This window comes from Hermetia illucens, chromosome 2 (genome assembly GCF_905115235.1).
Source record: "Hermetia illucens chromosome 2, iHerIll2.2.curated.20191125, whole genome shotgun sequence".
Taxonomy (NCBI): domain Eukaryota; kingdom Metazoa; phylum Arthropoda; class Insecta; order Diptera; family Stratiomyidae; genus Hermetia; species Hermetia illucens.
The window spans coordinates 5395521-5421222 of record NC_051850.1 but is presented as its reverse complement, the minus strand read 5'-3'; the positions used below and the strand labels follow the sequence as shown (position 1 = coordinate 5421222).

At 46.9% G+C, this 25702-nt stretch overlaps 2 protein-coding genes across 4 annotated transcripts in view; one reads left to right on the top strand and one right to left on the bottom strand.

The window, feature by feature from the left end:
* The window catches only part of LOC119647623 (transmembrane protein 64), a 38301-nt gene extending 27366 nt beyond the window's left edge, over positions 1–10935 (bottom strand). The window contains exon 1 of one of the 3 annotated variants that reach the window (XM_038048668.1): positions 10031–10935. In XM_038048668.1, coding sequence (XP_037904596.1) covers positions 10031–10542 — 512 coding nt within the window. In that variant the 5' untranslated portion in view covers positions 10543–10935. The remainder of the gene's footprint in view (positions 1–10030) is intronic. The other 2 variants (XM_038048669.1, XM_038048667.1) reach the window with 2 other exon arrangements.
* A 98-nt stretch (positions 10936–11033) lies between these two features.
* LOC119647622 lies at positions 11034–20978 on the top strand. The gene is made up of 3 exons (XM_038048665.1): positions 11034–11301; positions 19924–20529; positions 20589–20978. Exons 1-3 carry the CDS (start codon positions 11111–11113, stop codon positions 20917–20919), a joined length of 1128 nt encoding a protein of 375 aa, XP_037904593.1. The 5' UTR covers positions 11034–11110; the 3' UTR covers positions 20920–20978.
* Positions 20979–25702: the final 4724 nt, after the last annotated feature.

The following is a 25702-nucleotide window of genomic DNA, read 5'->3' as shown; positions in this document are numbered from 1 at the left end:
GGAATAAAGGAAACTAACAACCAATTCACGAAACCGATTGAATTTTCGATATTATATAAGCGTTCATCTTCAAATCAACACTCTCTTGAAAACTAGAGGTGAAGTAGACATAGCCCCGTTGAAATTCAACGAAATAATGACCTTGGATACTCGGGTCTCTACATCACCATCTATAGCCAATCTTCCAAAAAATGGTACACCACATAGGCTGCTACGCCTAATCCAGGTGGAGCGCACATTGAGAAGACAATGATAGATACACAGATCTCTCGACCTAAAAGAACAATTAGTCAGAGTGATCCCTCCAAGCAGCCTTCAAGGATCAAGGGGAACAACTGACTTTTCCTTGTGGAAGCTACTATGTGGATGAAGAAATTTAAATGTAAATCGACACTCAGATCAATAGACGACAATTGGGCAAGAAAAGATTCCAAAAATGTGAATGGTTACGCCAAATGAAAGAATTGTAGGATAGAAAGTATTTCTAAGCGGTCTTCTTGGATGTGTTACAAGCCGAAAGCCTAATCTTTTTGTTTGGAATCTTTTCTCTTGGAGTGCAAATTCAGGGTGAATTACAAAAGCTTATCCCGCGATTGCAACATCTAAATTGGAGTTCCCCAAGGCAGTGTCCTTGGACCGATACTCTGCGTTATCTATACGTCGTATTCACTAACTGCCGTTAACCAAAGAACCTTCAACATTTTAGGTATGCATGTCGATCCTCAGATTGCATCAAATAACCTACAAATCCACCTACGACGAATTGTAAAGCGGGCTACAAAACGAACCGACAAAACTGCGATAAGAACTCAACCAATAGTCTCCCTCAATCCTTTAACAAAATGAGGTAAAATATTATATCTGATTATGCATAGACCAGAGTGAAATTATTTGTAAGAAGAACCGGCCCGCTGCTATCTGCCAAAGTAACGTCTATCCAAGCGACAAAGGTTTTCCTGAATGACTAGTTCGAGTACGCAGAAACCACCACTATCAAATACTGTGTATCCCCAAAAATCTGATATCAGTTAGACCTGACGGTTTCATAGCTATGAATCTAAGAAACGAAGAGAAACGGTTGAGGGAACTATATTGGGCGGGCCTACCAGGGATGGAGCGGTCCAGGGCGCTTATTGGGGGATACGAACCCATGCGTACAAAGGATTGCTTAAACCTCACCAAAAAGAACCTCCGAATCATAGTGGGAATTCTCACTGGTCATTGTCGGCTGAACTATCACCTAGGGAAGCTAGGGATATCTACGGACACTGCCTGCAGGTTCTATGAGGAGGAGGACGAAATCTCTATGCACGTCCTGGGACAGTGTTCGGCACTTGTGCAAAGTAGGTCGATACATCTGGGAGAACACTTAATACCAGATGCAAAGCTGAAACTTCTGGAAGTGGGGAACATACTAAAATTCCTAACGGTTACAGGCCTGCTTGAGATACTATGATCAACAGGTACACTATAACCAGTAAAAGGGACTCAATAGTTCTTCAAGGACGCGGTGCGACTTTCCCTTAACAGAATAAGAAGAATAGGCCTGACGAGAATGGAGCGGAGTCCCCCGAAGTCCGAAGTTTTCCCTGGGGTCAGGAATAGACATTTTCATCCCGGATACAGTTTTTTTTTCTATACGATTTTTGGGACAGTGATCTTGCGTAAGCATGCATTGGCCGCCCACATACGACTTGTAGCAATATATCTCCGTTGAGGTGGTTCCGCGTCTTCGCAGAACACCGTTCATCCTGGTCATGGACGAGGAAGTGGTCTCCTCTATGTGGTACAACAAGATTGCCCAGCAGCACCTCTTGTCACCTTACGATACATAGGGGAGAGGTATTGTCTGAAGCGCTCATAAAGCAAGATTTGGTTTGCTTGAATGTCCCTTCAAATAATTGAATGTTGGAGAGCTCCAGCGGCGTTAGTGATATTACCGTTATATGGGTAAATGTTGCAGCAAAGGTGTTTATCCAGTCATGGAAATTTTTGAATGAGTGTAATATTGGTGACCATACTCCTATTGAGGTCGTGCGGGTGTTGTTTCCCGTCTGTCGTCTCCCCTCTGTCGTTTTCCGTCTCCCGTCTGAAGTCTATCGTCTGACGGAATAGGTATGGTTGTAATTGGGTAGAAAATGGTGCTCAGATGGAGGAGTTAGTCGGCCGCTTTCCCCTCACTGAGTATGCCCTTTTATCAGTGGATGAGAAAGTTGAGCCTTTGGATGAGTGGATATGTATCGTCAAGGAAGAATGCTTTGCGCAATAAAGGTCGCCTGAGGAAGACATTCCGTCAATGTGAAGTTGATCCCTTTGTTGATGTCGACCAACGTAGGCTCGCTGACAGGCGAGGCGAATTATGTTATAAGGAGATGTGGAGACAGACGAAAAAAGAGAACTGGAAGCGTGTCTGTGCCTTGCTCGGTGCACTGCTTCTGAGATCCGAGCCTTCGGTGTCTTCTTGCGATCGCGCTGAAGTGGGGAGAGAAATTTCCATTCTGCAGTGTTGTGAGGTGGAGAAAAGCATGACGAGTCCTCGGAAGTCATCTGACTGGGATGGGATCATTGGCGAGATGTGCAAAGCCGTCTATCTGGCTATCGCATCTTATGGCCAGTGTCTACACGATTGTTCTTCACGGGAGGGCTATTCCGCTGTTTTTTGGAAGACTGCCAGGATTGTTGTGCTCCTGAAATTACCAGAGGAGGATAACAGTTATCCGTCGAAATGGTAGTACTTTTTCCGAACTGATAGTTGAGTACATATGCATCGTTAATGCATGGTCTTTTAAAGCCCGGGTTGCAATCTCAACGGAACAACCCGTCGCAATGGGGAGCAAGGGAGCTATATATCAGTATATTTGCCACATGGCGATAGATGCATATCTCCATATATTTTGCGGTAAATTAACTTATAATTCATGCACTGCAGCAAAGCGTGTTGTCAGCAACAGCCATTAAATTTTTATCCCCGTTCTTGCTATTTACAAAAAGCTGATGTATATAAAATTGAACCCGCAAAATAATTCTTATTCATTTATTGAATTGTAGCAGGTCACGAAAGGCCACATAATTATCTTTTCCAGGCAATAGACAATGGACATGATATATCAAATGAAAATTTCTCAACGTCCATTGTATGCATGTTGGAGTCACTAGAATACACACTTATTTTCCTGTAATCTGGAACACCAAAATAACTCCACATTTCCATGAATTTCTAATCAAGATTTCACAATCGCTTTCAAATTATATTTTCAATTTTTGGAGATACTGTCTGGATTTGAGAATCTTGTCTAAAAAGATAGAGCACATGTCATAGATAATGTTTTGATAAATGTGGTATTGGTGTTTGTCGGCTTTCATAGGGGGGAGGTTGCGGTTGCAGCGTTATATACTTGATAATTCGATGATGTAAAGATTGACTTTTCTACCAAATGGAGTACTCGATTAAACGATGGATTAGTTCACTTGAATATATACGTGTAAAGAAGGGCATCCGGAAGTTATCAACCGATAAATTGGAGAGAAAAGGTAATCAATGTTATGGTTTATGAATGAAAAATCACATGCTTCACTCACTGGCGTATCAGAAAACCGAGAGAGATGAAGGAAACCGTGATACCCCCCCCCCCCCCCCCCCCGGAAACACACCTTCTAATCTCTTACGATATTAAAGTACCGCCTCCTTGGAGACCCTAACCTACCCTAGCATTTTGAGGTTTTATTGATTCCAAAATGCCCCTTAGTTATGTTATGTTTTCTGATTACACGCGCCGCAGGAAATAATCGCCTCGCTCAGAAGATAGAGAAAAGATACCCAGAAAAAGCTAAAAAAGATATAATTGCACTCTCTGAATCACAACAGCCAAAATATTCCGATCCAAATGGCCAGATTTCAACCTTTGTAGAATGCTGTATCGGCGGACGCGAATTCTCGGGCCACAGCCGTTTTCCGCTCGGGTGTTTCGTCCCTTCCCTTCTTCCTCTCCACTGAATTATAGGAATACGTCGCATGAGAAAACAACCGCGGGAGGCGCGATATCCCCGTTGGCAGCCGTCTCGATTAGGGTGCCTCCCTTTTAGCGGCGCAATCCGGTTGCGTGGTTCCGCCAACTGGAGGCGCAATTTGCGCTGGCGGCCGTCACGGTGGACCCAGGTTCAACCAGCGAGTTGCTTCGAGAAATGAAGCAGCTGGATGGGAATAAGGTCGTCTTTGAGCTGCTGAAGTCCCTTTGCCTGCACCCGCGGCATTTTGGCCTGCGCGGGCTCGGAATCGCTGGAGATGTTGGCCGACAAAGTACATAAGGTGTATGGGCGCCCCGTGGTCGCGGAGGTTTCCCGAGATACGACTCGCAGGGTGGATGAGTTCATGTCCATGATGGCGACACTTGCTGACGCATTTACAAAGCTCGCAGTGATGATTGGTACGTTGCGTTCGCGAGGTAGTTCCTGATCGCAATCACGGTTGAAGTCTGCTCCCCGAAATGGGCGCCGCGACCTTCATCGGCCTCGACGATCTGCTTGTACAATCGAGGGTGGCATCGTCATATTAGGCGCGGACTTTCTGTGTCACTATAGGTTGCTTGTGAACTTGCAGAAAAAGGTTTTGATAGACCCCGCAATCTCATTACAGACGTCAGCGAAAATTTCTACCTGCCAAAATGACACTCTTTCGATAATCTTCGAGGACGTTGCGAACCATCGTATTCGCGCACTCCTCAGAAAGTTTCGCAACATTACTACGGAAAGAAGTTTCTCCAAGACGGTTAAGCACGATGTGCAGCACCACATCAACCCTACCGGCTCTCCAATCTTCCCCCGGTGCCCACTTTCACCCCAGAAACTTGCTGTTGCGAAGAAAGAGTTCGAAGACTTAATGAAACAAGGTATCTGCGGACCACCCAGTAGCTATTGATCCTCTCCACTTCATTTGGTCCCTAAACCAAACGTTGAATGACGACCATGTGGAGATTATAGGCGTCTGAATACTCCGACAGTTCCAGAACAAATATCCCATTCCACTCATCCAAGATTTTGCACAATAGCTTACGAGTTGTCGTGTTTTTACGACCTTGGATCTAGCCAAAACGTAACACAAAATCACACCACTCTGTCTTGAAAAACTTAAACTTTTATTTCATCTACATGGATGATGTTTTGATCGCTTCTTCTTCCGAATCTGAGCACTTGGAACATCTCGAGTGCATATTTCAACGTCTCTTTAAGGCCGGATTTGTCTTAAATGTCGAAAAATGTAGATTCCTCCAGAGACAAGTGAAATTTTTCGGCCACTTGACAACCCCTGACGGTATCCAACCTGACCCAGACAACGTTGAGGCGATAATTAGCTTTCCCCTGCCAACCACGGTGAAGGATCTGCGAAGGTTCTTGGGCATGTTAAACTTGTTTCTTGCCCAAGGCCCATAATCACCTAGTGATCCCGAACGCCTACTTGTCTGGGTCCAAAATTAAAGACTTCCGCGAGGTTGCGTGGTCTACTGAGGCCGTCTATGCGTTTGAGTCACCCCTAGCTTTGTTTGTCGATGTCTCAGATACAACGATTGGCGCCGCTCTTCACCAACGGGTGAATCAAATCTGACAACCGTTGAGCTTCTTTTGAAAGCAGCTCAACCCAGCTCAACGCAACTACGATCATGAGCTACTAGCCGTGTACCTCGCTATAAAATACCTTCATTTCTCTCTTGGGGCCAGGCCGTTCACTATGTTCCCGGAGCACAAGCCTCTTACTTTCGCGCTTAGGCAAAAGCCCGCCAAAGCGTACAGACGCCAACTTCGACACTTGAGTTATATCAGCCAGTTTACTTCTAATACCCAACACATGGCTGAAAAAGACAATGTTGTTGCAGATGCTTTGTCTCGAGTCTCGAAAGTCAAAGTCCCCGCCTCGATCGATTATACGGCAATCGTCGAGGCACAAGAAGACGGCGCAAAGTTTCAGAGCCTGCAGGCAAACTCCAAATACAAGTTCAAGAAGTTTCCTATTTTCAGCTCAAAATCTTATTCACTTTGCGAGACCTCAGGTAAGGGATCCAGGCCATTCATTCCGGCCGATTTTCACAGGGAAGTATTTCACGCAATATACGGTCTTGTGCACTCAGTCATCAGGACGACGAACCGGTGAGGCATCGAAAAATGCTTCTTGCCGTCCATGAACAAGGACATAAACAGACTGTCCATCGCGTGCCAGAAGTCCAAGGTCGTCAAGCACGTACGAAAGGAAGTAAGTGTATTCCCTAGGTTAACCAAGCGGTTACAGACCATCCATCTCGACATCATCATCTCTTTGCGAGACTCGCACGGATTCAAGTAGTGCCTGACAATTATCGACAGGCTTACGCGGTGGCCTGAGCCAATACCTCTGTCTGGCATTACGGCACAATCATGTGCCGAGGCCCTCTGTCGAGAATGGATTGCACGCTTTCGTGTGCAGGGAATGCAATTCGAATCTACTCTTTTCGCGAAGTTAGGAAAGCTCCTTGGCTTCAAACGGCATATGACTACTCAGAGTGAAATTATGCGGTGTTTCCAACGATTAATTAATTGAAATAATAAAAACTTGTTGTTTCTTTTTCGTTGGTGTGGGTATTTATTGTTGCAAATAGTGCAAACTTGTTTGCACTGATGAAGGGAACAAGTGGTTCTCGAAATATCGGTATTTGCAAGAATAAATACCCACACCAACGAAAAAGAAACAACAAGTTTTTATTATTTCAATATGACTACTGCATACCAACCACAGACCAATGGTATGCTGGAACGTTGGTTGGACGCTGAAGGCCGCTTTAATGGCTCGCGACGATCCGTCGTGGTCGGGGTCGTTCCCTGTCGTCCTCCTGGGCCTCTGTACAGCCCAACGAGAGGAATTCATGGCCAGCCTCGCGGAGATGGTTTACGGGGAGAATCGTCGCCCATCGACCCTGTGCTAGACACCAGAGCAGGGTTAGGCGACTAAGAAATGTTACGTCTGCTCAAGGACGCAGTTTCGAAGATGCGGCCAACTCCACCAAGGATCTTGATGCGTGTAGAGAAGTCTTCACTAGGGTGGACGCTCCTCGAAGGCCGCTGGAACCACCATATAAGAGCTCCTTTAAGCTCCAAATGAAGGAACCCATTGCTGTAACATTTTTTCCATGGGTATTCCCGAACCATAGTAAATTCTTTTCGGCTTTCCCTACTGTGGGAGTCATCGCTTCGTTGAGATCTCTGTAGCAGATCGGCACACCGATCACATTCTTGGCAAACAACGTAAAAGTAGACCCTAGTGCGGAACACAACCCAAATGTGTTGGTCTTACGCTTTTTGCGTGTATTACCGGTGACCGGCCTGGCGGGCTGTTTTGATTATGCTACAGGTTAAAAATGCATAATTCGGCAAGTCTTCACACGACCTCCTCGTGGTGGCCGCTGAAAACCATCTTCGGACGGGCCAAGAGCTGAATTTCACGAGAAACTTTGCTGTGGACTTTCCAACCAGAGCAAAGTGGAAGACCGGCGGCGTGTTGCAAGGTTGTGACTCAGTATTCTTTTCCGATGGATCGAAGATGGCCTGTGGAGTCGGCGCGGGTGTTTTCTCGAATACACACAGTGTATCCAAGTTGTATGGTCTCCCAGGTTTCGCCAGTGTATTCCAAGCGGAAGTACTGGCGGTACTGGAAGTCTGTCGATGGCCCCAAGCGTAACGTAGCCTTTCTGACCGACAGTCAAGCGACCATCAACGCCTTGTACTCAGCGACGTCATCTTGCAGGCTGATAGGGCAGTGCGCTGAACCGTCTGGGCGACACGTTCCAGGTCACCCTTCTCTGAGTTCCCGGGCATAGGAACATAGAGGGGAATGCTCTGCTCTTGGCAGCCCTTCGGTGAATACAGATGGCGAAGGCTTACGAGCTGTGCCAAGTCAAGGAGAATTTGGCCCGCTTATAAAATAGGCCGATTATGAGAGCTCCTGTGCAAATGCATTCAAGATTACTGCGGTCTGTACGGGGCACTGGTCCATAGGAGACCATGCCGCCAGGCTCGACATACCCCACAATTCGCATTGCCGAAGCTGCGGAGAAGGAAGGGAAATGCTCATGCGCTTTCTCGGCGATTGCCCAGCTCTACCTAGAGTCAGACTACGGTCACTGGGTAAACCATTCTTTGGGGACCTCAGAGAGGATTTCTAGCTTCAAACTGGGAGAGCTGCTTTCCTTGGTAAATCTGAAGATCAGAGCCGACTAGACTCTGCCTCCCTACTCTCATAACAGCAGTCACGGTCTTAGGAATCTGTGGTACCAAAACGGCGCACCACAGCACTAATTGGGCTCCTCGGAGCGGCCACTGATACCTATCTACCTACCGCTGACCGAAGAGCTTGCTGGTCTCGAAGGGGATATCAGTTTGTCCTTAAACTCCGCCGAAGATTCTACTTCTTTGGGGGCAGTCACGTCCATGACCCCATTTCCAACGAACTTCGCCTTCCTTCGCAATATCCTTCTCTGACGTCGACAGTATACGATTTTTACGTCCACATCACCGGGTTCCATTGTTCCGCTTTTTCTGGAGGAGACGATTCTGACAAGTGAGATTGCCTGTATTTCCCCCCTACGCCTTCATATTGGCTGACGCTTCCTCTTACCGAACCTTTGCCTGCCGGTTTCTTATTGACTTAGGTAATTTTGCCTATGACAAGTGACCCTAATCGGATTTCCAGTTTCACTTATAATGGGACTTGCTATACTTTCCATTTTGGCTGGCTGTGCCGTAGGCACTAGTTGCAGACATTCCATTGAGCTGGAGAGCATAGCTTTTATCGATTTCTCCGTTGCATTTGGTGAGGCTGCAAAATTCGGCCATGACTTGGGCTGGATTCGAAGTTTGACTCAAGTCAATATCCTTTTATATCCATGTGTGCTAGCGGTTACGCAATTAGGACAAGGTGCTGGGCAAGAGGAACCGGGAGGGGAGTATAGTACTCTATTCCGTAAGAAGGGAAGTCGGAACGAGTACAATCCAAGGGTTAACAATCTGGAAAGCCTTAAATGCGATTGAAGAGAATTTCGCAACACTTTATTCGGAACTTATTACCTCCCATACATTGAGAAAAGGGTCAACAATCGACTCAATATAGAGCCTTCAGTGGAAAATAACTAAACGACTATCTTCACCCTAAATCGATAGTTCCAGGGTATAATGAACACATTTGTTGGAGAGCCTTTTCATAACGAATTCCATCATGCAACGCCCTACAACCTGCCTTAATTGACCTCGAAAGATCAATATCATAAATCCACAGAATACCAGAAGGCACTCGCCTGAATTCTCGCCACCATCTACCTCCGCTTTCCTCATAAATAACCCAACCGACAACAAATAGTCAAACGCAGTTACTCAAAACAATAAAGAAGGCGCTAAGCCGCAAGGTAAACACAACTTTATAGTCATTTACTATCTTCTCTACAAATTCCCGACAAAAAAAACGGCCCCTCGAGCTTTTGGTTATGCAAATAACGTCCAAGGTTACGCTAGGCACGCTATCAGTACGACGAGTGGCGCATGTTGCCCGCTATTTCACGCGGTTTTCGATATCGTCACACCCCGAGTTTTCCGATATTGCACGCTTAGAACATTTTGCATTTGTACACAATGCAATCTCCGTTTCTGTATCCGAATCCGCAGGAACGGTGCTTATCAGTTTGCACTTTTTTATGACTGCGATAACTCGGTTGGAGCGACAACGGAAAATGGATTGTTTGGCGGTAATCAGTTATGTGAATCACAGTCGGGGGATGGCAATCCCCGGCGAAAAGTTTGATCCATTGTTTAGATTAGATTAGCGACTGTCCATGCATAAAAGATTGTCTGTAGGCGACACGCTTTGGGTTATAAATTCATTTTGAGGAATTTCGGGATTTGTGTGTGGGTAACGGATTGGATTCGAGTTCTTTTGGACGCCAAGCGTTGCAGAATGAGCCAAGCATGCATGGGATGGGTTCAGATAAGAGCGTGAATGGAAAAAACAAAGCGAACTCACCTATGAACTGGAAGTTTATTCTGGATGCATCGTATCGTGTTGTGAGCCACTGTTACGCCCAGGTTGGCTCCCACCACCACCGTCGCGAATCCTTTCAAGCATCCGAACAGGTACCCGCTCGTAATCATCAGCACTAGGTACCCCACAGCAACCGGGAAGCTCACAATAACGAAAAGCAGCATAAATGCAAAGAATATCAGCCACGGGTTCTGGTGCTCGATCCAGAACAGCAGCATCTTGGCATAGTCGCGGCACAGGTAGATAACGCCCAAAATGAGCAGCAGAACCGCGGCAGACAGGAAGTAGTTCAGGAACGGGGTCCCTGAGATGAGGCGCTGCAGGGTCAGACACCGTGACTTCTTCTGCTTCTGCATCCGGGACCGTGTTGTTCTCGGAGACAACGGCACTGGAGTGAACACAGTGCATTCGTCGTCATCGTCGTCGTCGCTATCGCTCGAAAGTACACCGCCTTGGAGCGGCTCATTTGCCTCCAACTGTCTGGCTGCATCCATAATTGCGTCTCTCGCGCGCGGGGGAAAGTCTCATGGAATTTCTACTTTGCTGGGGGGGAATATTCTTATGGAAGACTTGGATTGATTAACTTAAAATTACGCGTGCATTTGAGTCGGAACTGAGGGTGAAGCCATTTAATTTTAATTCCGAGACAACGAGTCTTGACAACACCGAATTTTCTCAGCAGGAAGTAATTTTATGGACAGCGAACTTGAAACCACGGAACCTCCGAGCGATGCGAACACCACCCAACACACAGAAACTGTCAAAACAAACTGACACTTCCCCAAAATTTTTGCAGGTGATTTTCCAATAAGACTAATTTCTAATGAAATGCGTGCAAATTCTCGCATGCGAGGAGACACTATCACGAGATTCCATATGAATTTCACTTGTGATTTCCAGCTGACTTTTTACCTACTTCACAATTGTTTACGTTTTGAGCCCACATTGTTATGGACATCAGCTGTTTCTTGGGGAATTTGGTTTGTTTTGACAGCGCAGAATAAGTGGATTGCCATCTCCGCTTTAATAAAAACAGAGAAGTTTCGGATTTGCATCGGAATAATGGCGAGCAGAGTGTGGGGTTTATTGTTAACCAATAATAAACGTAAATTCGCGACTTGTTGGGGGAATCCCCTGGCATCGTATTGTAGTTCAGTGATAACTTCCGATTCCCGCCAAATAAATTTGGATAAGGAAAAGGAAGATCGGGTTTTGAATATTCTAAATGGCAACGACAAAAATGAGCTGATGAGGTAGGATATAGTGAATTTTGTTTGTTTAAATATTCCAAGTTGATAATTAATAGCTTTGCGTGGAAAGCACGCGTGGGCCTCTCAAGATGGGACCACCTTCAACCAAATTGAATGCGTTCTGATTGAACGCAGTTCAATCTTGATGAATGTCAGAACATATAAGGGGGCCAATATGAACTCGGATCACTATCTCGTTGGCATATATAGTCCGAGTCCTAAACGGCTCTCTCACTTCCCGGGCGGCACAGGTCGTCACCTCACTCCCATTCTGGACGAACTCTGGGAAATCGCGAGCAGTTTCGACGCCTTCATCCTCGGCGGCGACCTCAACGCGAGGCACGTATCTTGGGGCGACTCAGTCAACAACGAAAACGGCAAAGTGCTCTTTGATTGGTTCCAATCAGGTCCATTCCTTAGCGCGGACATCATTAACGCGGGAGTGCCATCCTTTCCTCGTGGATCCTCTTTCCTAGACGGCTTTATAATCTTGTCCAATCTCTCAGGATGTGTCACTAGCTGCTCCTCTCTAGCAGCCCACTCGGACCATCATGCCCTATCATGCCCCCTATATCTACAGCAAATTGTCCCTTCACTCCACCATCCGCACAAATGCAGATCTTTCAATCTGACAAACTGGGACGATTTCCAACGAGACTTGGACAGTGTGCTGGGCCCTCCCCTGGACAAATCGCGCATCCATTCTAATGTTGAGTTAGATACATACATCCGGAGAGTGAACTCTGCCTTTGAAACTACAATCGACAAACACGCCCCAGTTAAAGAACCTGGTTACTACAAATACGGGTGCCTTTCCCCCTCAACCCTCCTCTTAGTCCGCGATAGAAACAGACTACTGCAGCGCAGGAAACGTTTATTTCACCGGTTACGGAACAGATGCAACGTTGACTACCTTCTCCTCTCCGAGATCATCAAAGACCTGTCCAGCAAAATCAATGGAGCTATTCGGTCCAAACTGAATGCATCTTACAGGAAACTCCTCAAATCCCTCAAAGCCCACAAGTTTTCTCAATAATTAATTGATTGACCGGAAGAAAAAAAATATACTAACTTCAACCAAACCCCGATAAAAATAGGCAACCTCCAGTGTCACTCCCCTGAGGAAAAAATATCCGCCTGCGTAGACTATTTCAGCTACTTATTCAGAGCCAAATCGCCAGAGGACCCCATCTGGAACTCAGTGGTCGCCAATGCTGTCAGCGATAAAAGGTTGAGCTTGGAAGGGTCTTACCTTTGCCCCTTTTCTCCTAGATGCCCGGCTGATGTAGTCAGAACAGACCCGTTCGCTCCCTTCTTTACCTCCCTAGAAGAAGTTGAACTTGCAATCTCCCGGTGCAACAATAAAAAATCTTCGGGCCCTGATGGCATCTCGAACTTTGTTCTGCGGAAGTGTGCGCCTACCATCATTGAACGGCTCGCCATCCTCTTCAACAACTGCCTGAACAACGGCCATTTCCCGGTATCTTAGAAATCAGCCCTCCTCATACCTATCCTTAAGAAGGGGGGCTCGGGCGATCTCAAAGATATGAGGCCCATCTCTCTTCTTTCCAATATTGAAAAAATCTTCGAACGTATCCTACTAAGTCACCTCAATAGACACTACTTCACCATCATTCCACTTAATCAATTCGGCTTCGAAAACCTCAGATCCACCGAGCAGGCGATCCTATGCCTGCAAGACTATATCCTCAATCAACTGGAAAACAGGCATTGCACCGTAGCCTGCGCCTTAGACCTCGAAAAGGCGTTTGATTCTGTTTAGAAAGAGGGATTGCTCTACAAACTAATCCAGTCCAATTGCCCCCTCCCCTTATTCAGAATCCTCGCAGATTTCATCTCCAACGGAACTTGCCACGTGCGTTTCGATGGACTACGCTCCTGCGACTTCCCGGTAAACTCAGGAGTCCCTAAGGGATCTATTCTAGGCCCCAAACTTTTTAAGATCTTCCTCCACGACATTCCCCTTCCTCCCGTAAATTTATCCCCCACGACAACGGCAACTCAGGCAGCCCTTCTCCCGCCCTCTTCCCACAACGACAATGGTCCTTCCGCGTTAGGAGGGATTCTCTTCGCCGATGACACCATCCTATATGCGAGTGGTCTCAGGCCCTCAATAGCCTCCCTCTCTCTCAATATCCTAACTAATAGGGTCATCGCTTATTTCAACCGGTGGGCCCTTACCGTTAATTCCCTTAAGTCTGAGGTTATTTGCTTCAGAATCCCCACTGGGAAGTGCCACTGGCGCACAGTACCAGAAAGCAAAAACCTGCATTTACGCATTGCCAACCACACACTCAAGCCTCACGTCAGATCTGCTATCGCCAAGGCCTCTAAGGCCTCAGCTGCCTTAAGAAACCTCCTCTCATCCCGGGCCCTGTCCCCTGCCACCAAAACCCTTTTATACAAAACTCTCATTCGTCCAATCCTGACCTACGGTTTCCCAGCATGGGCTACCATGTCACCGAACGTAGCAGAATCCCTCCAACGCTTTGAAAGGACGATACTCAGGAAATGCACGGCCAAATACAGAAGACCAAACCTAAAATTTCACCAAAACTCTATTCTGTACGACCTTTCAGGGGTTTGCCCCATAATTCGGCACATGATCAAGTTGTCGCACGTCAGACTGAAAAAGTGGCTGTCGCACCCTAACCCGCTGATAAAAAATCTCGCTAAACGCAATGCACTATTACGCGAGCAGAGGTACTACGTGTCAGGGCTGACTCTTCTCTCGGACAGTAACTCTCCTCTCAACCATCACCCCTCCCCTCCCTCCTTCATCCCCTCCTTTTATCAAAACTCCCCGGACTTTCACAGAGGCTAAAAGCGTAAGTCCAATGTTCTGGCAGTCAATCCCCGCGCAGGCGTAGATAACCTTCTATTATTTTTTCTTTACTTAGTCCAGATTAAGACAATAGACACTAATTAGCCTGTACATAATGTAATACCTCCAAGCATTAATTTCTTCCCTAAATTAAGGTCCCTCCTTCTACCAATTAAGCCCCACAATACATGCCCCGCAATCCCACAGTCCTTTTCATCCCTCCCGCCTTGGGTCACTGTCCTCGCACAGACCCAAATCGAGTAAAAGATAGCCCTTTCTCAGAATGCTAACACCATTGAGAAAGGACTGCGCTTTACTCTAATTCCGTTAATCAATCCTGTCCACCGGTACCTAAAAACTCCCTTTTTCCCGTTTCCCAGTACGGAGTACTATTTTGTGTTATGTTTGTTTAGTTTGTTTAGTTGTAAGTTATAAATTATTCTTAGGTTTAAGCACATGCTATGTCAAATGAGCACTGACATGCACCACCTTTTCACATGTAACCAGCTAGGCGTAGGTTAGCGTTATATACTTAATTAGTCACGCTTGAGCTTTTAAGTTATTATTCCTTTTGTACCGCACATGTATTTCTTTTCTTTGCTCAATAAATAAATCTGAAATCTGGCATATATAGTGCTCCGGGCTTGAATTACAACACCACCTAGAATGCCCTTTGACAATCAGATGAGAGTAAATACTGAAGCCATTCACACCTACAACGGGGGAAATGGATGCCGCAATAACTGCAGCTAACAGATCTCCTGGAGATTAAGCATCAACAAATGATCTTCACAATCAGCTGAAGAACGTTATCATAAATACGACCACAAACATACTTGACCCCAGCCTCTTTCAAAGAACGCGGGCACGCGCAGAGACCTATCACGAAATCTGTTGACCGGAGAAGCGACTTCATAGACGGAAAAAGGCAGCCTGGGAGAAAAGTACAGGGAGCAACCGCACCAGGCGCGGAAGTTTTACCAACAAGTCAGCAGGATGAAGCCTTACACACCTCGATGCTCATCTTGCCGAGACAAAGAGGGAAATCTGATTTCTGACAGAATAGGCATATTGGAGCGATGGGTTGAGTACTTTGATGAGCTACTGAACAACCAGAACATCGGCGAGTTGGAGGTCCCGTCAACTGAAGACGACGGACAAATACTGCCACCACCAAGTATAGAAGAAACAGTCATCAGTCAGAAAAGAGCAATTCATCGACTTAAAAACCATAAGTGGCCAGGAGCCGATGGAATTACAACCGAATTGGTTAAATATGGGGACGACCAATTACACCAAGTGGTTCATCAACTTGTGTTCAAGGTGTGGGACAGGGAATCAATGCCTGACGACTAGCAACGGGGCATTATCTTTCCCAAACATGAAAAGGGGGATATCACACAGTGCAGCAATTATAGAGGTATCACGTTGCTGAGTACCATCTATAAGATATTCTCCGCTATCTGGCTAGGCCGGATAGCCCCATACGCTCAGAACATCATTGGCCCATACCAAAGAGGCTTCACTCCATTCAAATCAGCAACAGATCAGATATTCTCTCTGCGGCAAGCGATGGAAAAACTGTTGGAATATGGACGTTAGTTGAGGCGGCAATTGGAGCGAGATCTTGGGCTGCACATCAACGAAGACAAAATATATGGTGGCAACGTCAGCACCAACAACCAACCAACCAACTACATTAAACCGCACTGGTCAAACGAAAACAATGAAGATAGGAGACTACAACTTGGAGACCGTCGAAAATTTCACCTATATAGGCGATGAACTCTACGCACGGTTGTTGGCTGCCATCAGAGTCCATTTCAGCTTACAAAAACTGTTCCGTTCGAAACGTTCACCATAGGGTCAAAACTGTTACTAAACAAGACTATGCCAGTCCTTATGTATTCCTCTGAGACTTGGGTTCTTAGTAAGAAAAGTTGCGAGCTATTGGCCGCGTTTGAGAGTAGAATCCTCCGAAGAATTTTTGGCCAGGATGGACATTACCGTAGCCTACATAACGACGAAGTCTATGAGTGGATAAAATCCGGTTCAACAGGTCGCCGAATCCATATGGATGACGATGATTCAGCCTGGAAAGTCTATAAGGGCACAACCAGGGTGTCTGAAGTTCCTTATTAAGGCAGGCCTAGACTGGATACTGGTTGTTACGCTGTTGATGATGATGATAATTAATAGCGCGTTCACTACTCCTACGCACCATCATTCCAGGTCTTGCTGAGAACACTACACTCCTCTATTGTTCTGCGTCATATGATGCTAGGTAGACCCATTTGTCGGCCATTCTAGGATAGTGGATTCCATACCATACTCCCGTTGTATGTGAGTACAGCTCGGTTATTTGCGGTAGGCCCCCTAGTGTGAGTTTCATGGGGATTGTGGTTATGCTCAAGCGAGAAGAGACCTTCGGGCCTCGGCGTGGTGTTGCGTTTCAACACGGGTGCTGTACTCCTTAGTTCGGTAGAGATTTAGGTATGTCTTGAATCCACCAGTATGAATGCTAAGCCATGCACTTGGTATAGACTGGTACCGTTGTTGCTTGTCTCAGCGGGGCTCTGATTGTAGCTATAAAATCAATCCGTATCTTAAGAAGACCGTAGGATTAAGTCTCCACGACAGGTACCTACGTTTAACATTCAAGGGCTTAACTGTCAGCGCAACTGAAGTCGAGGAAGCAATAACACCAATGAAATCAGGGAAAGCCACAGGACCTGACGACATCGCATCTGAGCTCTGGAAAGGGAAGAACTGAGACCCAACACTGTGGCTCAGTGAATTCTTTAATCGAGTTATTCGGGAAGGTAGAACACCATTTGACTGGCAAGAAAGTACCACAGTTTCAATATAGAAAAAAGGTAGTCCAGCAGAATGTTCAAATTACCATCCGACCCGGTTACTTTCCAATACCATGAACATTTTTGAACGCATTCTTGACAACCGTAAGCGCGAAATCGTCAAAATTACCGTGATCACCGAACTGCGGAACTTCTGATGCAATACACGCTGGGCGGTTGTTCGTGGAAAAACACCGTAAGAAGCGTCGACCTCTTTACATTGCATTTCTTGATCTTGAGAAAGCGTGTGCTACACGAATTCATTTAGTACGCTCTACAACAACAGTGCCAAAAGACCTCGTGCGCTGGGTTCAATTGCTCTACCATGATCCGAAAAGTAACGTTCGAAGTGTGGCAGGTGTATTAAAACCGCTTCGTGTTTCTGTTGGTGTTCATCAAGGAAGCGCCCTGTCACCACTCTTCTTTGTTCTTCTTATGGACACCGTCACACGGGACATCCAACGTCCAGCGCCTTACACACTGCTTTATGCAGATGATGTTTTCCTGGCATCTAATAGCAAAAATGATCTCAACCAACTTGTCCAAAGTGGAATGATCGTGGTTTCAGATTGAATCTGAATAAAACTAAGTTTTTGACGACCGATCCCCATGAAACAGGCACAATCACTGTCAGCGGCAGTGATGTGCCCAGAACTAAGCGGGTCAACGCTATCAGCCAATGAAGAACTGCGTTATGAAATTGCTTCACGCATTAACGCAACCTGGATGAAGTGCGTTCCACAACTGGTATTCTTCGTGATGAAGATAATGAACGGCGTCTTGCGGTAATGGAGACGAAGATGTTGCGTTAGACTAGTGGCGTGACACGATTTGATCACATCCGAAATTAGGATATCCGCGATCGTTATGGGGTTGCACCGATCGTGTAAAAATTGCGAGAGAGGCGTCTTCGATGGCATGGTCATGTAATTCATGCAAACGAGAATTCACTTGCCAAGATTGGTCTGAACATCGAAGTCGATGGTAAACGACCAAAATGCAGGGCGAAACAACGGTGGCTTGATACGCTGGATGGGGATTTAAATGCCTCAAGATTGCACCCAGATCAGGCATTCGATAGAGCTAAATGGCGAAAACGACCACGACGAGCCGACCCCGCTTGTGAACGGGACAAAGGCTGAAGAAAAAGAAGAAGAATACAGCCTACAAACGCGTCATTATCTGATTACGGACCTTGGTAATTATATGGACTTCTCTCGGGAATGGTGCGAGAAGGGATCGGATGGTGTCCTTAGGACACTTTAGTCCATCATGGGACATTAGTCAAAATTTCACGTGTCTTTTACCAATGCCTGGAACCGCACCAGAACCTAAAATACAAAAAAAAGTAATATCGCGACCACGCGCGTGGACCCACAAAACCTAAGATCCGAAAGCGAACCTCCTCAAGCCATAAAAATTAAGAAATATCCTTTGTTCAGTGTGAGTTCTCGGGAGCGAGGGATGAGAAGGCTTGAGGAGCATCAGGTGACAACCGTCATCAGAATCAGAAAATGAGAAAGTACATGAATAACAGCTTTACCATTGCCGCAAGAAGACTACATACAGAAGAATCTTCTTCCGGCGCATTGCTTGAATTTGTCTGGTGGATGAAAAGCATTGCGCGTTATTCGATGTTCACCAATCACTTGCGCATGGAGAATTCCATGCACATTTTAGGTGGTGTTCATGTCGTGTATGTGATGCATGGGATGGAAAAACCTATACAAGAAAACCATTTTGCCGCCAGTTATCTACCTCGTACGTAATCCGCGTATATGCAATGATATTTCGTGCCGCCTAGAAATTCGAAACGCTCCTTCTGTATGTAGTCTTCTTGCATTGCCGGAATCGTCAATCGTTCAATGAGTTGTTAAAGAATTCCAATTCCAAAATTCCAGCCGCAGTTGTTCAGGCTGTGCTTATAACTCAGGGGATGTCCAGCACAATTCAGGGAGATGAACCTTTCGGACTGCCGAGGAGAATATGTGGTGCTGTTCTTTAATCCTCTAGACTTTGGATTTGTTTGTCCGATTGAAGTTCTTGCCTTCTCTTGGCGACTGCAGGAGTTCCGAGCTCCGATCAGCTATGCTGCGTGCTCTATCGATATGCGCCTTTTATATGTGGCATAAATCCGCTCGTTGCTTGCAGACAAATCCTGGTCAGCCTCCCGCGCTTATGCCATTTTAGACAAAGAAACCGGTATACCACTTCGTAAATTGTTCATCATTGCCTCTTCATCAGATGAGAGGCTACGTCAGATCACTATTAAAAACCTGCCTTTTGGCAGTAGCTTCGATGAAATGCTATTTTTATTTCAGGCATTCTAGTTGATTGACAAACCCATTATGTCTTGCAAACTGGGGATCCAAAGATAAGTCCATGATCAAGAATGCTAACAAATCCAGGGAATGTATTAGTGCCGTGAAGTGAAGATTGTCCTTGACAATTGCCTTATTTCACGTATTCATTACATAATGTTTGGACAATCACCAACTAGATCAACTAGAACTACTCTGGCCTAGCTAGGATAGGGAGAACCCCTTTCACAAATTTTCCATGATGTGCAGCATATCTTCAATTGATCGACTTTGCTCATGTTACTTACACCAAGACATTATCGGATGATCCCATCGAAGTGGATATTTTTTTGTGTCTCCATAGGGGGCAGCTGAAACGGTCTCCTGAAAATCAAACTGATACGCACATATAAGTTTCAAGCTTTGCTTTAGAAACAATAACAACGCAAGATCCTTGCTGTTGGGTCGAACTACTCTCTCTCCATGCCATGATGGATTGCGCACTCGATCGAAATTCGAGGATTTCAACATAATTTTTGTGGGACTCGTTCTGGGATTATATTTGTTTGAACTTTTGAAAACTTTCATTATATCCTGAATATTTTAAAAAAGTCCATTTTTACAGATATCCCATCTCAAAAACTCGCCTCGATAAAATCCAAAGATGGAAAGCTAAAAATGGAAGAATTGAAAACATCGAAGACCTCCTACAACTGGACGGTTTCGGCGTAAAAATGCTAGAAAAAATGTGTGAAAACATCATAAGCCACCTGGACAAACCCCCACTTGAAACTAATGCTTCGTCATCAAAACGTCCGGGTGTTTTTACAATTCCTGCCGTGCCAACTGCCATGCGTGACCAATACAAATCCTGCGTATCAGTCTTCACGACGGTTTCAAGCATCACTTGGGCCCGAATTGTTTTAACGGACAACAATCCTTGTCACTTGTCCCATTGGCAGCACCACGAAATCAGCGAAAAAAGGATGCACATCGGAGATCTTGTACGAAATATGCTTTATGTGATAAAGATGATTCCCGAGGCGGATTGCTATGTAATGGAAAACCCCCAAATTGCACAGGCAGCAGCCCCAGGTGGGGCGGAACAAGTTAATATAAACGTGCAAAAGGCGCAGATCACGGGTTTGTTGAATTACGGCTTGATGTCGCGTGCAAATCTGAAACTAGACCAATCGAATGTGTTTTACTTGAAAAAGTATCTTTCGTCAAGGTACGATTTTATGATTCATAATTCTCAACGGAATTCACACTTTATTTTTACAATTTCAGAATTTTCAATACTCTAGTCGGAAATGAACGTGTTTCCACAGAACATGTTGTAGCGGAATTGCTAAGAACGGTTTACAATGTTGAAGATTGGCTGGAGAACAGCGGTAATGAGCGGGGGACGAGTGGTGATAACCTCACGTTACGGAGTAATGTAAATGTTCCAATGGAATTACGTGAAGTTTATAATAACGCCGAGAGATATCAACGCGATTTTCTCGGTCAAGCTTTACTTATTGGAATGACTTTTATTCGATTATGTTTGTTGCGAACACCGGAAAGTCTGGCGTCGGTTTCACGTAATCAAAAGGATGACATTGATTTGGGGGGTTGAAAAGATCATTGTGATATCTTAGTAGGCAGTTTAATGAAAATATATTTACTCGTTTTTCAAAGAAATTATTTGTCTATTTGTTTTTGTTTCTTGAGGGACTCGTGCGTCTGCATCAATTTGATGTCGAACCACAGCAATTAGGAAGAAAACGTCTCCCTTATTCCTAGCGCACAAACCCTCAAACCCCTTCTACAATGAAATAGGCTAATGTAATGTAGGCGTTAGGATCGACTCGCTGGGGGATGGCAAAAACTCCTTTCCTGCCGCGCGTCGAATTTCAGGATTTACTTCTCAGAACGCGTCTGATCGTTTGCAATCTTGCGGTCTGTCTGCAAGATCGCAAACATCATGCACATTCCTCTACTTGTTAAAGCGGCTCTGATGAAAGTGGCGGCGTCAGAGAACATCGTAAATACCGTCATAGCCATAGGCCCCCGAAAAGTATTACTTCGCGAAGAGAGCTCTGGTTTACACCAGAACAACTAAGCCACGTGTCCGCCGCGCTTTCCGGACTCGTTTCGTATCACAGTTTATCATACTCCAATTCCACTTCACGAAAATATGGGGTCCGATAACTGCGTTGGGGGCGTCGTTTAACCATAACATGCTCCGGGCCCTCGGGTGTAGCGGCGCATTCGGGACGGACTCATCCAATCCAAAGCGATGCAAGTACTTCCCGTAAGGAGTTGTATTAGGTAGAAGTTCAATTCTGCATGTTTGCGGTCGACCCACCTCTCAATGCAGGGGATCAGTGTATGGTCCCAGCGGCCTTTTTCGTAATTATCCCACCGTTGCTGCCATTTCCTGTACCATTCCTTCCTAGTGGCCTTTCGGAAGCTATCAGTCACTTCGGCGGGTTCCCCCTCCTTCTCCGATTGAAACAGTGTGCCTCATTTGCTAGAAGTTCCAAGGGAATCATCCCCCCCCCCCCCCCGTGCGGAAGACAGGTCATTCAGGAAGTCATGGCCCCCCCGGCAGCCGGTTTTATAAGGACGAAGGTCAACGGTGTCCATATTTACAGCTGCTACGCTCCTCCTAGTGCAACCTTAGCACAATATGAGGAGATGTTAGACAGTCTGGTGTTGGATGCTAGAGACCGCAGCCCTAAAATCATTGCGGGCGATTTCAACGCGTGGGCCCTGAAGTGGGGAAGCCGATCGACGAACACCAGAGGTCAAATTCTGTTGGAGTCATTTGCGGAGCTGGACAACGTGGGATGCGTGCCCACCTTTCAAGGAAGAGGGTCGGGTTCGATCGTTGACCTGACATTTGTTAGCACTTCACTGGTGAGGGGGGATGGCTTGGCAAGTGAGTGAGCACTACACCCACAGTGACCACCAGGCCATCTTCCTCCGCATTGGGAACCGGGGAAGCAGTCAACGACGCTCTGGAGGTGGAAAGGCTAAGGCGGTTGGCTGGTCTATCGGAGCTTTCGACGAGGAGACATTCCTGGCCGCATTGGAGGGAGCCCATGATCCGGATGGAACAGCGGTGGAAAGGGTCACACAGCTGTCTCAGCGTGTAACCGAAGCATGCGACGCTACGATGCCACGACGACGTTTGCACCACGGCAAGGGGCCAAACTACTGGTGGAACACGGAGATCGCTGTCTTGAGATCCTCTTGTCTCCGAGCGAGGAGACTTTCCCACAGGACAAGGGGAAGGCCGGAGCACCAGGAGCGTGAGGAGGAATACAGGGATCTGCGAAGCAACCTTAAGAAGGCCATTCGGAGAAGCAAGCGGGAATGCTACCAGAAGCTCTGCATGGAGGCTAATACGAATCCGTGGGATACAGCCTACCAAGTTGTAATGAAGAAGATCCGCGGGCGAAAATCACCTCAGGTGACATGCCCACGGCTCTTGTTGCAAATAATTGCAACTCTTTTCCCGCAGCCGGAGCAGGACGAAAGAGAACCCCAACTGGCAGCTCAGCAGGACGTCTTCTCGATCCCTGATGTTAACGAAGAGGAACTTTGGGAAATCTGCAGACGTATTGGGGACAGCAAGGCTCCGGGATTGGACGGAATTCCGAACAGGGCTCTGAAGGTGGCAGCAAGGCCAGACCAAGGTGGTTCGCAAGCACATTCGAATCGTGCATGGCGGAAGGAGTGTTTCCCGCCCAGTGGAAGAGGCAGAAGCTGGTCTTGCTACCGAAACCCCGAAAACCACCCGGCGTGCCCTCTTCATATCGCCCTATTTGTCTCTTAGACACCATGGGGAAGATGTTGGAGAGGGTGATATACAACAGGCTGCTTCCGTTCGTCGAGCTTGCGGGTGGTCTTTCAGAACGGCAATATGGGTTTCGACGAGCCCGTTCTACGGTCGATGCAGTAGCAAAGGTCGTGGAATTGGCTCGAAATGCAATGGCCATGGGCAAATGCTGTGCTCTGGTGACGCTGGACGTCAAAAATGCTTTTAACTCAGCCAACTGGGGCTGGATTAAGGGCGCTTTGGCCAAACTGGGTGTTCCTAGCTACTTGGCTCGACTCATCGAGAGTTACTTTTCGGACACACTTCTCTGGTACGAGACGGGCGACGGGCCAAAGGAGTACATTATGACAGCAGGTGTGCCTCAAGGTTCTGTATTGGGACCGCTGCTGTGGAACATAATGTACGACGGAGTGCTTGGCCTTCGCGTGCCGGAGGAGACAACGCTGATTGGTTTTGCGGACGACTTGGCGGTAGTTGCAATTGCAAAGCATCCCGAGGACGTGGAGCTTTATGCAAATGAAGCCATTCATACCATCAAGTCATGGTTACGAATGGTCAAGCTGGACCTGGCGGACGAAAAGACGGAGGCGGTCCTCATTACCAACCGTAGGAAGAACAACACGGTTACCATCCAGGTTGGTAATCGTGAGGTCGTCTCAAAATCGGTTGTCAAATACCTGGGGGTGATGATCGATGCCAAGCTGAGTTTCAAGGGACACTTGGATTATGCGCGAGAGAAGGCAGCAAATGCCAGCTCATCCCTTGCAAGGATGATACCTAACGTTGGAGGGCCGAAGTATAGTCGCAGGCTACTCATCGCGGGAGTGGTGAGGTCGATCCTGCTATACGCGGCCCCTGTCTGGGCGGGAGCGTTGAACCACGCTGTCAACCGGAGGAAGCTATGTTCGGCATACCGGCCAATTGCGCTAAGGGTGTGTAGCGCATTTAGGACGGCGTCGACGGAGGCAGTGTGTGTTATCGCAGGAATGATCCCTATAGATCTTCTAGCGAGCAAGGCACACTGGCTCTACGAAAAACGGAAGGCAAATCCAGCCGAGGTGAATGCGGATTTCCGAAAAGCCATCAGGAGAGAGTTGTGTGGCAAGTGGCAACAACGATGAGATAACTCCGACAAGGGCAGGTGGACCCATACATTGATCCCGTGTATCGAGAAATGGGTCAACCGAAAGCACGGAGAATTGAATTACCACCTGACACAGTTCCTTACGGGACACGGTGACTATAGGAAGTACTTGCATCGCTTCGAGTTGGACGAGTCTCCCAACTGTCCTGAATGCGGTGCTACACTCGAGGACCCGGAGCACGTTATGTTCCATTGTCCCAGATTTCTGCAGCAGAAAAGGAGGTTGAACAGCATCTTGGGGGCGGACATTGAGCCCTCCAACCTGGTGGAAGAGATGTTGAAGTCGGAGGAAAACTGGATGGCGGTAAATGAGGCAGTAACCGTGGTGCAGACAAAACTCCAGGAGTTGGATCGAGCTCGGAAGGCGGCGCGACGGAGACGTGACATGGACGAGCTGGTATAGCGAACCAGAGCCTCCCCCGTGAAGTAATACTTCACGGTGGTCCCGCGGGGAGGGGCAGAAGAGTAGGGGTGGTTTTAGTGGGTGTGAATCCCACACACTGCTGCAACCTGGCGCAGCAGCGTCTTTCTAAGATTTCCACCTCCATCCATAAAAAAAAAAAAAGGTAATCATCCCCGCAATGACATGCAGTGCCTCACCAGATATCGTCCTATATCCACTATACACCATTAGCACGATTGATCGATATGCTCAACTTACTCTTCCCTGGTTCACTGTATTATCCAGTGCGTACGCCCATACAGGAGCCGCGTATAGCGGCTAGGATTTCACCAACCTTGCGATAAGTAGCTGGCGGCTAGATTTCGACTCTCCATTATTAGGCATCATCCTTGCTAGAGATGAACTAGCCTTCCCTGCCTTTCTGCGCGCATAGTCCAGGTGCCCCTTGAAGCTCAACTTGGCAACGATCATTACCCCTAATGATCGATTTTGAAACGACCTCGTGATTCCCAACCCGGATTTTGACAGTCTTGTTTTTTCTGCAATTGGTAATAAGGACCGCCTCCGTCTTATCTTCCGCCAGGTCCAATTGCACATTTTAGAGCCATGCTTTGATGGCATGAATAGTTTCGCTTGCATACAGTTCGACGTCCTGGTGGTGTTTCGCAGCTACTACCACCTACCACTGCCAGGTCCATCTCGCACCAAAGAAATGTCTCCGAAAGGTAACTCTCGATTATCCGAGCTAAGTAACCAGGGACACTCGGTTTAGCCAAGGTGCCCTTAATCCAATCCAATCATCATCCAATCCTCCCGGACCAGGTCTACGACCGTTGCAATGGCATCGACTGTCGACGGCGCTCTGTGAAACGGAACTGCCGCTCCGATAGACCACCCGCTAGCACGACGAACGGAAGCAGCCTGTTGTATACCAACTTCTCCAGAATTTTCCCTATAGTGTCTAAAAAACAGATAGGGCGATATGAAGAGGGTGCGCGAGGTGATTTTTGGGTGGTTTCGGTAGC

Excerpts from the sequence above, each read along its gene's own strand:
- LOC119647622 (XM_038048665.1), top strand. The coding sequence starts at position 11,111 with ATGGCGAGCAGAGTGTGGGGTTTATTGTTAACCAATAATAAACGTAAA. Across the intron at positions 11,302-19,923 it reads GACAAAAATGAGCTGATGAG|ATATCCCATCTCAAAAACTC; the intron begins GTAGGATATAGT and ends CCATTTTTACAG. Across the intron at positions 20,530-20,588 it reads AAAAAGTATCTTTCGTCAAG|AATTTTCAATACTCTAGTCG; the intron begins GTACGATTTTAT and ends TTACAATTTCAG.